The following is a 10,679-nucleotide window of genomic DNA, read 5'->3' as shown; positions in this document are numbered from 1 at the left end:
TAAAAAGGAGCTAGAAGTATACTTAAAAATATAAATTACTTACAAGTAACATCCACAACTATAGCGCGGTTGGGTGCAGTTCCTATCCCATTGTTTGCAGTACAGCGATATGTCCCAGTGGAACTTCTGTTGTTGTCAAGTACAAACTGCTCTCCAGTAAACAGCACATTGCCGTCACTGCCATTATCAAGCTCTCTGGTCCACGTGATGTTTGGTGGAGGTTCACCAATTGCAATACACTCTAATATAATACTGGGGCCACCTTCAACAACAACTTGATCATCACTGACACTGGTGAATTCTGGTGGATCTATACAAGGAAATTAACAATTTAGTGAATTTTGTAATCAAAAGGATATATTTCCTCAAGTAGCTTGCAGTATTGATCCCAAATAATATTTGTTTGTGCTATCAGATATTATTTACCCTAGTTTATTTACTAAAAAGTCTCACACTAATGTAATTCTAATGGAGCTGCCATATTTACATTGAAATATCCTCCTTTTAGTCAAACTAAATTTGTGCGTTTGCAAGACCATGTGATTTTCGCCACGACTTTGAACCGTTCGCACTCGTCCCTTTCTTGTTCTGCTGGACCCTGGGTTCTTTTTCTATCCCAAAACTACTCTTTCATTCTTACTTCTCATTGAAATCTGCAAAGAAGAATTAATCCTTGTAATTATTACATAACTTATCAATCTAAGCGAAAATATAAGCAACTTTTGCCCTACTTCACTTAACGGGGAGTCCATATCTGTCATCTAATCGTTAAATAGACAACTATGAATAAACCAATCAATACAATACGCTGATTGTATATAAGTATACTTAGTTGGGTTACAGGTAATGTTTAATCCTTCAGGTAAAAGGAAATATGTCCCAAGAGTATTCGTAAAACATTTTCTCATATAACGTAATACTGAAAGTGAAAACTGAACTTTATTAACCGCGCGGCCATGGGCCGAGCGCGGTTCATAATCTACCCTTGGTTTATTATTTTTTTTAATTTTTTTTTTGTCTGTGACCAGACCCAAACTTCCTCTCGGCCAAATTTTGAGTCACGCAACGTGTGATGTTTATTCGGTAAAAGCTGTTAAAACATTAATACACGGACAATTTTACGGATATTGTATTCTTTGTTGTGGGTAATATATATCTTCTTTTGGTTTTATCGAAGCGTTGGATTCAAACGGAATAATAAATACGCTAAAAAAGGTATTACGTCAGCCATGGAATGCGTTGAAGTTGCAGCTTTCACTTTCGATAGGTGACAAATAAGATCGTGTTTACTTTGCAAGGTTATTTCGCCAGAAGCAATGGTTATTAATTTATTTGCAATTTTGCGAGTATTTCTCGTGGTGTTAAGCAAATGATGGAAATTCTTTGGCTGTTTCATCACAGCGAGGTCATAAATCGGAAGGAAAATTAAATATTTGCAAGCCAAGCAAAGAACTTGTCAGAACACGCAAGGATTATGTCATTGGTAGGGAAATAACCACCATACTAAAGATAGCCGTCGATAATGCAACTCTTGAATTATGTGACTCGTGTGACTTCTTTGCTAGCCCTTTTCTCAAGGGAAAATACAATTTAAAAATTTAATCGTGAGTTTCAAGAAAGAAAGCTGTTGTTAATTTAACTATTCTCAGGTCCTGACTTTCGCGGGAAAAAATTAAAAACCTATCGCTCGTCAAAAAACATATTTTTTCACCAGAAATTTAGCTCGAAACATATACATATTTATATTCGTTTGAATCGTCGATGAAATGACCTTTTCCGGATATTTTTTCCTTCGGGGTCAACAAAAACCTCCGATTACAAAATCACGCCGAACCCACACGTTGCAAAAAAAATCTCTTCAAAACCCTGACTTCGAAGCAATATATCACTTTAGCGTTAATAGCTACCACACATCGGCAGACGGTAAATCTATTCCTTAACAATCCAGCTTTATCGTGTTAAAATTTCAGCGAAATCGAACAAAACCAGAATTAATTCGAATTTTTTTTTGTGACCTCCAGGGGGGGCTGGCAGCTACCTTTGATCTCGCCGCTTTTCTGGTTTCTATGATCGCCCCAGTAAAGAAATCTGTCAATCATTTGAGAACCGTAACGAGCATGCGCACAACGCGAAAATAACACGAGGTAACCGAAACATGTTTCGCCGCCATTTTTGTTCAGGGTTTGCCTTCGATTCGATAACTTTTTATTCGCTGTTAGCAATTTTTAACGACAGCTCTGAGGCAATCAGGACTAAGGGAATCCAGGACCAGCTTTGGGCTATTTTCCTGGCGAGCGTGGTTGCATTCTTGGTTGCCTGGAGAGGTTTTTCCGTCTCAGGAAGAAAACGAAGCTGAAGTGTTTATTTTGCTGTGGAAATTTCAAGGTTCATTACTTTCCATCTTCACACCGAGCAATTATTCTTCCCAAATTTCTATGGAAAATACCGATGTCGAACTGTTTCATGTCTGGCATTATATATCGCGAAGCCTCCGAACGTAAGTCTTTAAAATATTTCTCAACTGTTCAGAGTTGTACATTTAAACTTGAGCTTACATTGACTACATTAAACAAGCTTTTCTGTCTAAAGTTTTTTCCGTCGTAACTTACTTTCTTATGAAAGACTGCATTTACTGTATGATTTTCCTGTAGTGTGTTGAGTCTGAAGACTTTCTTTCGAGTAATTTAATTTAATCATGAAACTTGAAGGCAGTTGCAGATCAGTCAACAACATTGAAAATAGCTACCAGTTTGCGTGTCTCGATAATGCAGTGATAAATTATGGAGGTTTTGAAACCTCCATCCCTTACTGTTCAGTACCAATGTGAACTCGCAAATTTGAAATCATTTTTCCGCTTCTGCATATGGGAATGTCCAAAATGGACTGTTTGCTAGACACAGACTCAATGTGAACCTTTACTGGGTTGAGGTATTTCATTTACCAGTTATTTACCCGTGAAAATAAAGAAAGCAGCTTCTGCTCACATGCTTTGGCATAATTTGTACTGGTGATAAGCATCAGTTTTATTTGTGTGGTGGGAGAAAGCTCTGTAATACTTCTGGATATCAAAATAGGGCTGCCATATACTCATCTGCTGAGGGAGATAATTTATGAAATAGACCCAGGGAAGGAAAATGAGGCCATGTTACCTGTAGTTGAGTGGTAGTAATGAGGTAAGCAGGTAAAATGGTCATTCATCCAGATTATTAATTACTAACTTTAACTTGGTAAACCTGAGTCAAAAGAATCTCCACAACATTTGAAATAGGCCAATTTTGAGACTTGGCTTTAAGGCTTTCGAGAATAACAAGAAAAGACATCAAGCGCAGGGATCTGTAACAGTCATTTAGCCCCCAAGTCTATTAGCCCCTAAACATTTAAACTCCAACCAGAAGTCAATAAGCCCCCTACCAGAAATAAAAAAACTGTATATATTTTTTTCCTTAAGCATGAGTAAGGGGCTAATCGGCTTGTGGTTGGGGGCTAACTGGCTAGGGGCTAATCAAATGACCGGTAACCAAAGGATTTGTTTTATTCCTCTAAAGCAAAAAGATGAGTAAGGATTTTAATATATCAACTCATGATTTGGCCCAACGTGTTGATTATCAGTGGCTTGTTCCTGTAGTGGAAGGATAGCTAAATAAGACAATAAGGCAGACTAATATAAAGTCAGACGAAGAAGTCTTTAATAGTACTTGTCTCAAATGACAATTCTTAGTGCAAGAGAGGAGCATGAACCCTTTGAAAACTGATTGAGAAGTGACATAAAAAATTAGTCCAGAAAGAGCAACAAAATGAGGTGGTAAAGTCAAACTTCCTGCACACTCTCCATGTCAACGACTTGATTGGACCCATTATTTAAGCCGTTAAGTCAAGAATATTAAAACAAAAGTCTAAGGATTATGAAGAAACAAAAACAATCAATGACGCAACTATTGTGTTGTAACGACAAAGAGATGGTGATGAATTCTCAATTCTGCTGAGGGACCTATCCAGTATTCGCTTTCATAAATAATGCCAGATGCTTTGCCTGAAACTGAAACAGACCTCTTGTAGTAACGTAACAGAAAAATGCCGTACCCACTGCACTCACTATGAAACCTACTTTAACCCTATTAGTTTAGTAAGTGCAAACAAAAAAGGGTCACGAAGCTGTTAAGAAAAAGCAACCCTTGCCATCTGGGAGTCCGGAAATAGAGAAATACTTCAGTTTATCCCGTTGATAGGACACCCAAAAATGCTCATGCCTGCAATCTGGCAAGGAGGAGATGGACGTGGCTGGGTCACGTCCTCAGAATGGATCACCACTCACATCCACGAATTGCTCTCACATGGGTACCTGAAGGCAAACGGAAACGGGGTCGACCGCGCGAGACTTGGAGAAGGACTGTAGAAAGGGAGCTGGAAAAGGAAGGTTTAAGAACATGGGCAGCAGCAGCATCGGCTGCGGAGGACAGAACAGCCTGGAGGCAGAGAGCTTACGGCCCAATTCTCCACTTGGAGAACGGATAAATGATGATGATGCAATCTGGCTCACACTGTGGAGTTCCCGCTCGCGAGGGCTCACAGGTTTACGTTGGAATATTTATCACCGATGCCTCGATCAAATGTCCAAGATTTAGATGCAGGGCAACTGAAGCTTTTTCGTAGATGTTTGAACGTGAAATATGCACGACGTTTACAAAACTTTACAAACGCATCAGGGGCACCCAACGACCGTTTTCTCTCTAATGCTGTTAGATGCTGTTTTAGGCTATCTGGAGTACTTTTAAAGCTCTGTAGGTTAATTTTAGGTTGCACTAAAAAAATTTTATCTGTTCGGATATTCTAGGGGAACTTGAGTATTCTCGAATTTATTAGGGCTTTTTTGTCCATTTCCCGAAAACCTTAGGTCTTATCGCCTTTCCGAAAATGATAGCTGACCTTTTTTCGCTACTCAAAACGACATTTTCAACAGTCCGAAAACAACAGACATTAAATTTCTCATATCACGAAAGTTCGAGGTGCCAATTCTCTCAAGAAAATCAGAGGGGATTAAAGGCCTTCCGAACAGATAACTTACCGAAACGATCCGTTGGGTGCCCCTGACGCATCGCGCTCACGGAAGTCCGCCATGTTTGTTTTCCACAAACCAGTACTTAGTCTTGCTCGGCCAAATTTCTTAACTGGGGCGATCATAGAAACTCGGTTCCAGGCCTCGCTGCTTGCCCCCCCTGGTGACCTCACTTCCCAGACTTGAGCCAACAAGGGAAGCCGCGGTCGCCCATAGCAACCGAAAAACACGAACATAACAAAGGCGGCGTTTCGGCCAAAAAACTCCAGAATTATCGCCTGAGAGCTTAAACTTGAATGGGAATATCTTTTTCGAACTTTCTTTTTTCAACAGATTCAGACGAAAGAATGGCCTCGGCGGGCTAAATAAAAGACCAAGAGAAAAAACAGAACAGGAGAGCATAACAAGCCGATAATATTTCATGGCGTGGCTTTCAGCACAAAAACGAAAATACAGCTTACTTCCGGATAAATTCACCCTTAGAAGCCAGCAACTGGTCCCAAATTACTTTCTGTATCCTTACAAATGTCCTGACTTCCACCTCCGAAAGATTTTGCCCCAACTTTGAGCAAAGAAACATTTCGTCGACGGCGACCGCCATTACGGTGGCTCGCATACTAAATTAGCTAACGTGACAAAATTCTCCCGAGGTGGGGATATGAGGAAAAGAGCTGAAAAATGGCCTGTAATTGGCTAATGATGAGATCATCCCACTGTCCAAATTTGGTGAGAATCGAAAGTAACGCCAATTTTCTGTCACGTTTTCAATCTACGGTCGGGATAGAGTTTAGTGTTCGTATCTTCATGCCCATACATATCCGGAGGAAATTTCCAAATTAAGACCATTACGTCATGGGAGACAACGGCTACGACTGATAGTGCGATAATAGAGTTTATGTTGATCAAGTGCAGTGATGTCTACAGTAATCAATGAATCATCAAAGATTGCTTTGGAATATGCACTGCGTTGCGACTGTAGTACTAAGAAAACAGTTAAATTTTAAAAGCGCGGTTATAAGATCTAACAGATCTTCTTGTTTGTACTTACACTGAACTGAAATCGTTACTACACTGGGAGCCAGGTTGGCGCGGTCTGGGACAACCACAAACTCATATTTCCCACTGTCGACTGTTCTGTTCGCTCTAAGAATTGTAATGGACGTATGCGTACTTGTTACATTTACTTGAACTCGACCAATGTAGTCGTCTACCAAGAAACTTGGTGTCTGGCCTACCCTGTTCACCTCAAACATCCGGATTGTGGGAGAAGAAGTCACATTTCTGAATCCAACGCGTAGGAGCGATTCACCAGCAAGATCGTAGCTCCATTCCAGAGAGATGTTGTTACCTTCCAGAACGGTGAATGGATCTGAAGGTTCTGCTGTAAATGTAGGTTGCAATTCTACAAAGCAAAAGATAAATGTGACACAAACCCTGGCTAAATTTGATCAAAAGGAAGCTAACAGATCGCGACTCTAGATCGCGAAGCTTGTTTTTTGTGCCAAGAGAAACCACATTTTCGCTCAACACATCAGTAGTGGATATTTTTGCAACCTTTAAGCGACTGAATGAAAACACAAGCTCTGAAAGTCGACAAGGTTACTTTCAGGAACGGTCAATGGATCTGAAGCTTCTGATGTAAATACGGGTTGCAATTCTAATACTTATACTGGCTCAATTCTCGCGTACTTCGGTACTTGCAGATCCTCTTACTGACCTAAAGGTTGATTTTTTTTTAAATCTGCAAAGCGAAACTCACCAGGCAGTATGATTATCTCTTCTATGATAGCTCTAAAACGACTAGGAGAGAAAGATACTGGTTCGTTCTCAATGGTTGTGTCGAAGCTTTAGTTGTGGAGATCATGCACTTGTCGCAAAACATTGAAGGAACGCCTCATTAAATTTTTTCTTTGGAAGATGATAAATTTTACAAGCGAATTACCTGAGCAATTATAATAAGCATTTGCACGCCCAGAATCAATAAAAAAAAAAAAAATAGCAAAAATAGAGAGTGCGAATAGGGCGCAAGCCTTACAATCCTGTCAGTCTTACTCACTCCGTTCAGACACCTTTTTGTTCGTAAACACAATTCATTGAATTAAGCGTATATTCCTTTTGCTATATACATCACTAAATTTATAAAACCTGTAGGAGAAGGAGAAGCATCGAAAATAGGATTCAGAGAACACACAGATGAATCTCTAATGACGAACTAAAAGCTGTTTCTTTCAGCTTTAGCTGGCGAGCGACCGTTTTCGCTGCATTTGCCGCGAGGATCGCCTATAATGCGCCCGAAAAAGGTTCGATTTAGCAATATTGGCACTAGTAAACATAGACAATCTGTTGATAGAAAAAAAGAGGCTTAATTCTTGAGAGTACAACGAATCGAGAGGAGAGGGAATGCACCAATCCCATTCATCCAACCCCCCGCCTCAAGAGTATCTTTCAAAATATTGAAAGATTATTTATTCTGACATGTTGACACTTCAGTAGCTGTTCATTCATTCTTGTAGGAAATGTTGATGAGTCAACTTTTTCTCGACGTCATTTGACATTTACAGTGCACTCTGCGCGTTTTGACATGTAGGTGAAGCCAAATTTCGTCTTCTTGGCAGAACTTTTCGCGTTTTTATTGTTCTCTGAACAGCATATTGTAGAACAGCATTGCAGAATTAGTACATTCCATTACTGAGTGAATTAAATTGGGTTTACCTTGACTAAATACGCTGTCTTTTTGTCTCAGCTCCTCTCTAACAAACAATTGTGACATTCTTGTGCCAACAAAAAGACACCATGATTATGTCCACCACACATAGTTTCCTTCCAGGTCGATGCAAGGGGTTAATTGGGGGCGGGGGGGGGGTTTGAGGGAGGGGGGTGGCGCAAGCCGACGTTCGGATGCTTCGATCGATAACGCGACGAAATACTGCCAATCAAATTCTTGCTAAGAATGACAAAATCATTAATATATAATTTCGCTCATCAATTTTATAGAACTTTGAATAGAAGTCACAGTCTTTGCAGTTACAGTACAACAGATGACGCGAGACGGGCAGATGATGGGGGGTACCCCTCACCACTGATGTCATTGGTTCGTCGCGTGAGCGTTATTTAGTCTCCGCTTTGCCAACGTCCTTTATTGGGTCACGTGCACCCAATCCAGCCTTCTGATTGGCTTCAGGTTTTGACCGGGACTTTTCCCAAAAAAGGAGAATAGGGCGAATCTTTTGTTTAGGCCATTGTGTTTGTCAGGTGTTCTAAATCCGACCCTCTAATCGGTCCAAATTGACGACGTCAATTATTTTATGGAAAAAAATAACGGGTCCATCTTGAATGAAATCCGACCCTCTGATTTGTCGAGAGCGGTCACGTGGGCTAAATCCTGCCTTCTGATTGGCGACGCCCCCCGATGAGCCGCGAGCGCGAATGAAAACTTTTTATGCCAAAATAAGCTTTATTTTCTCTATACGAATCACCGAGCCACACGCTTACTTACTATTCTAAACAAAAATAAATCGTCAGCTTCTAGGATTTTCTCTAATACAACTTTTACTAGCTGCGTATTGCCTTGGATCTGGCTGTCAAATCAAACAAAACAGTGATGCAATGATTTTATTATAGTAGGTGCTATTATGGAATGCGAGACTTTCAACAATTACTCCTCTCTTGTTCAGAGGTCTTCAAAATGTGGGCTTAATGCAAGGCGGTAACTGTCCTGAAGGGTTCATTAATTAGTGATCACCCGAGCATTGCAACCTAAGGCTGCACATTTTGACTTAATTAATCGCGTCTCAATGGCTGAGACTGAGTTGATTTTAAAATCGTTAGATCCCAACTGAGCTACTGGTCTGGATCAGATTCCTGATCCTGTCCTACAGGTTTCTGCCTCAATATTGGCCGATCCAATGGCGAGACTGATCAACATACTTAATGATAATGGGTTCCAGCTGAATGAGCTGTAGCCCTCCCAAGCGTAAATTTGACTCCCTCCCTCCACGTTTCGGTGCAAAGGTTTTGCTTTGAAACTGATATAGACTGTGGCAAGCTTGGCCAGCAGCTTCACATCGTAAATGATGCAGTAAAAACCGCGCTGTCTGAAGTACGTTCGGTGACAAATATAAGACCCATTTGCGAAGATCTCAACAAAAACTCCTAATCTAGTTTCTGTGCCGTTGAAGGCCCCCATCTGGGTGAATTAACTTATACTTATGGTTAATTCTTGTGGTTCAGTGACTGGAGCTCGATTCGCCGCATAGATTTAACAAACGCAATGATTAATACATGAAAATGTACATACAAGTATAAAAAATTCTCCCTGACAATGATCATGATTTGCATTGTCGGGGATATGAAAATGTACACGTTCTGAAATCGAACATAACAGTATCGATATAGCATCTGGCCGCTGACACTGAGTTGATGCTAATTCGTTCCGAATTTTTTGCAGTTTTCAACTTTGATTTCGTTCCACTGACGTAAGCTAAGTATAGGTTCGTTTGGTTTGCGTGATTTCCTTCTACTGATTACGGAGTTCAGTTTTAGGTCAGCTGAACGTTACCTGTGGAACTTGTAACTGGCACGGCTAGTAGCTAGTACATACACTGAGTAATCAGAAGACTTCTTCAAAACTTGCTATAGTAAAGGTATTTGGCCGGAGCAAGATTTTAAGAGAGGTCTTCTAAGCTTTCAATGTACGTATAAGTATTCTGCATACATTTTTGAACATGCGACATAAGATGGGTTAAGAAACTCAGTTTCAGAAAAGTTCTCTTTTGTTTGCCTTGCAGAGAAGCAACTGTTTCCGTTTGATTCAACTGTGCCCCGCATTTAAACATGTAGCAACGCAGTACAACACGAACGCAAATTGAGAGTTGCCGTCGACAAAGTTAATAAATTGTCTTAGCAGTTTCAAGTTTGGGGTAATTATATCATATCCTACCTACAATGGGGACACAAACGAAGGATAAAAGTAGAGCCTTGACAGCCAAGACGAACAACTTCCTCATGATAGACCTCGATAACTTCCTCAAGATGCCATGGATACTGTTACTGCCGTTACGCGTGATGTCACACACTCTTTAGTTATTATCCCGAGATGCGTTGCGAGTCAAAAAAGCGTGTGCTCAATCGAAGTAGTGTTCACGACAATTCGGTTAGAGGAAATCGTTTTCAACACCCATATACCGTCACCGTCAACATTATAAGGACACAAACGTAAGCTTTGGTTTCTTTTCTTACGTGTCTAGTCTTTTTTCGTATTTATAGTAATTTTCCTTTGTTTTTAGTTTTCGAAACTGTACAAGATTGTAAAAGTCGTACCATCGTACAGGCAACGAATTCCAAGAACGCGTATTCAAGTTTGTGTAGTTTAACCGTTTTATGCGTCCACAGATACCTACAGATGAAAACATAATTTATTCATTTTTATGGTAGGGTGAGCAGAGCAAAGTTATGATCTAATTTACATATCGGTCAAGTTAAGAAAAGGACGAAATCAATTTGAAAAGGTTTGTAGTGTGGGCAACTTTGCTTTTTTTTCCTTTAATAACGCAATAAAGCAAACATCCAAATACAGATAAATAAAGATGCGCGAAAAACTCATACGAGGACTCACTCGAAGTGCAAA

General features: G+C 40.2%; 1 protein-coding gene across 1 annotated transcript; it reads right to left on the bottom strand.

The window, feature by feature from the left end:
• Window positions 1-35: 35 nt before the first annotated feature.
• Window positions 36-10,098, bottom strand: LOC145493687 (igLON family member 5-like). Its single transcript, XM_081473154.1, has 3 exons — window positions 9,993-10,098; window positions 6,102-6,455; window positions 36-310 (listed from the first exon to the last, which is right to left on the bottom strand). The coding sequence occupies exons 1-3, from the start codon at window positions 10,057-10,059 to the stop codon at window positions 36-38; spliced, it is 696 nt and encodes a 231-aa protein (XP_081329280.1). The 5' UTR covers window positions 10,060-10,098.
• Window positions 10,099-10,679: the final 581 nt, after the last annotated feature.

This window comes from Orbicella franksi, chromosome 7 (genome assembly GCF_964199315.1).
Source record: "Orbicella franksi chromosome 7, jaOrbFran1.1, whole genome shotgun sequence".
Lineage (NCBI taxonomy): Eukaryota > Metazoa > Cnidaria > Anthozoa > Scleractinia > Merulinidae > Orbicella > Orbicella franksi.
This window is presented reverse-complemented; position numbering and strand designations above follow the sequence as displayed.

Bases quoted from the DNA above. Each gene is read 5' to 3' on its own strand.
- LOC145493687 (XM_081473154.1), bottom strand. From the start codon at position 10,059: ATGAGGAAGTTGTTCGTCTTGGCTGTCAAGGCTCTACTTTTATCCTTC. The intron at 6,456-9,992 runs GTAGGATATGAT...TTTGCTTTGTAG, and splicing joins CGTTTGTGTCCCCATTGTAG to AATTGCAACCTACATTTACA. The intron at 311-6,101 runs GTAAGTACAAAC...TTCCTTGTATAG, and splicing joins AGTAACGATTTCAGTTCAGT to ATCCACCAGAATTCACCAGT.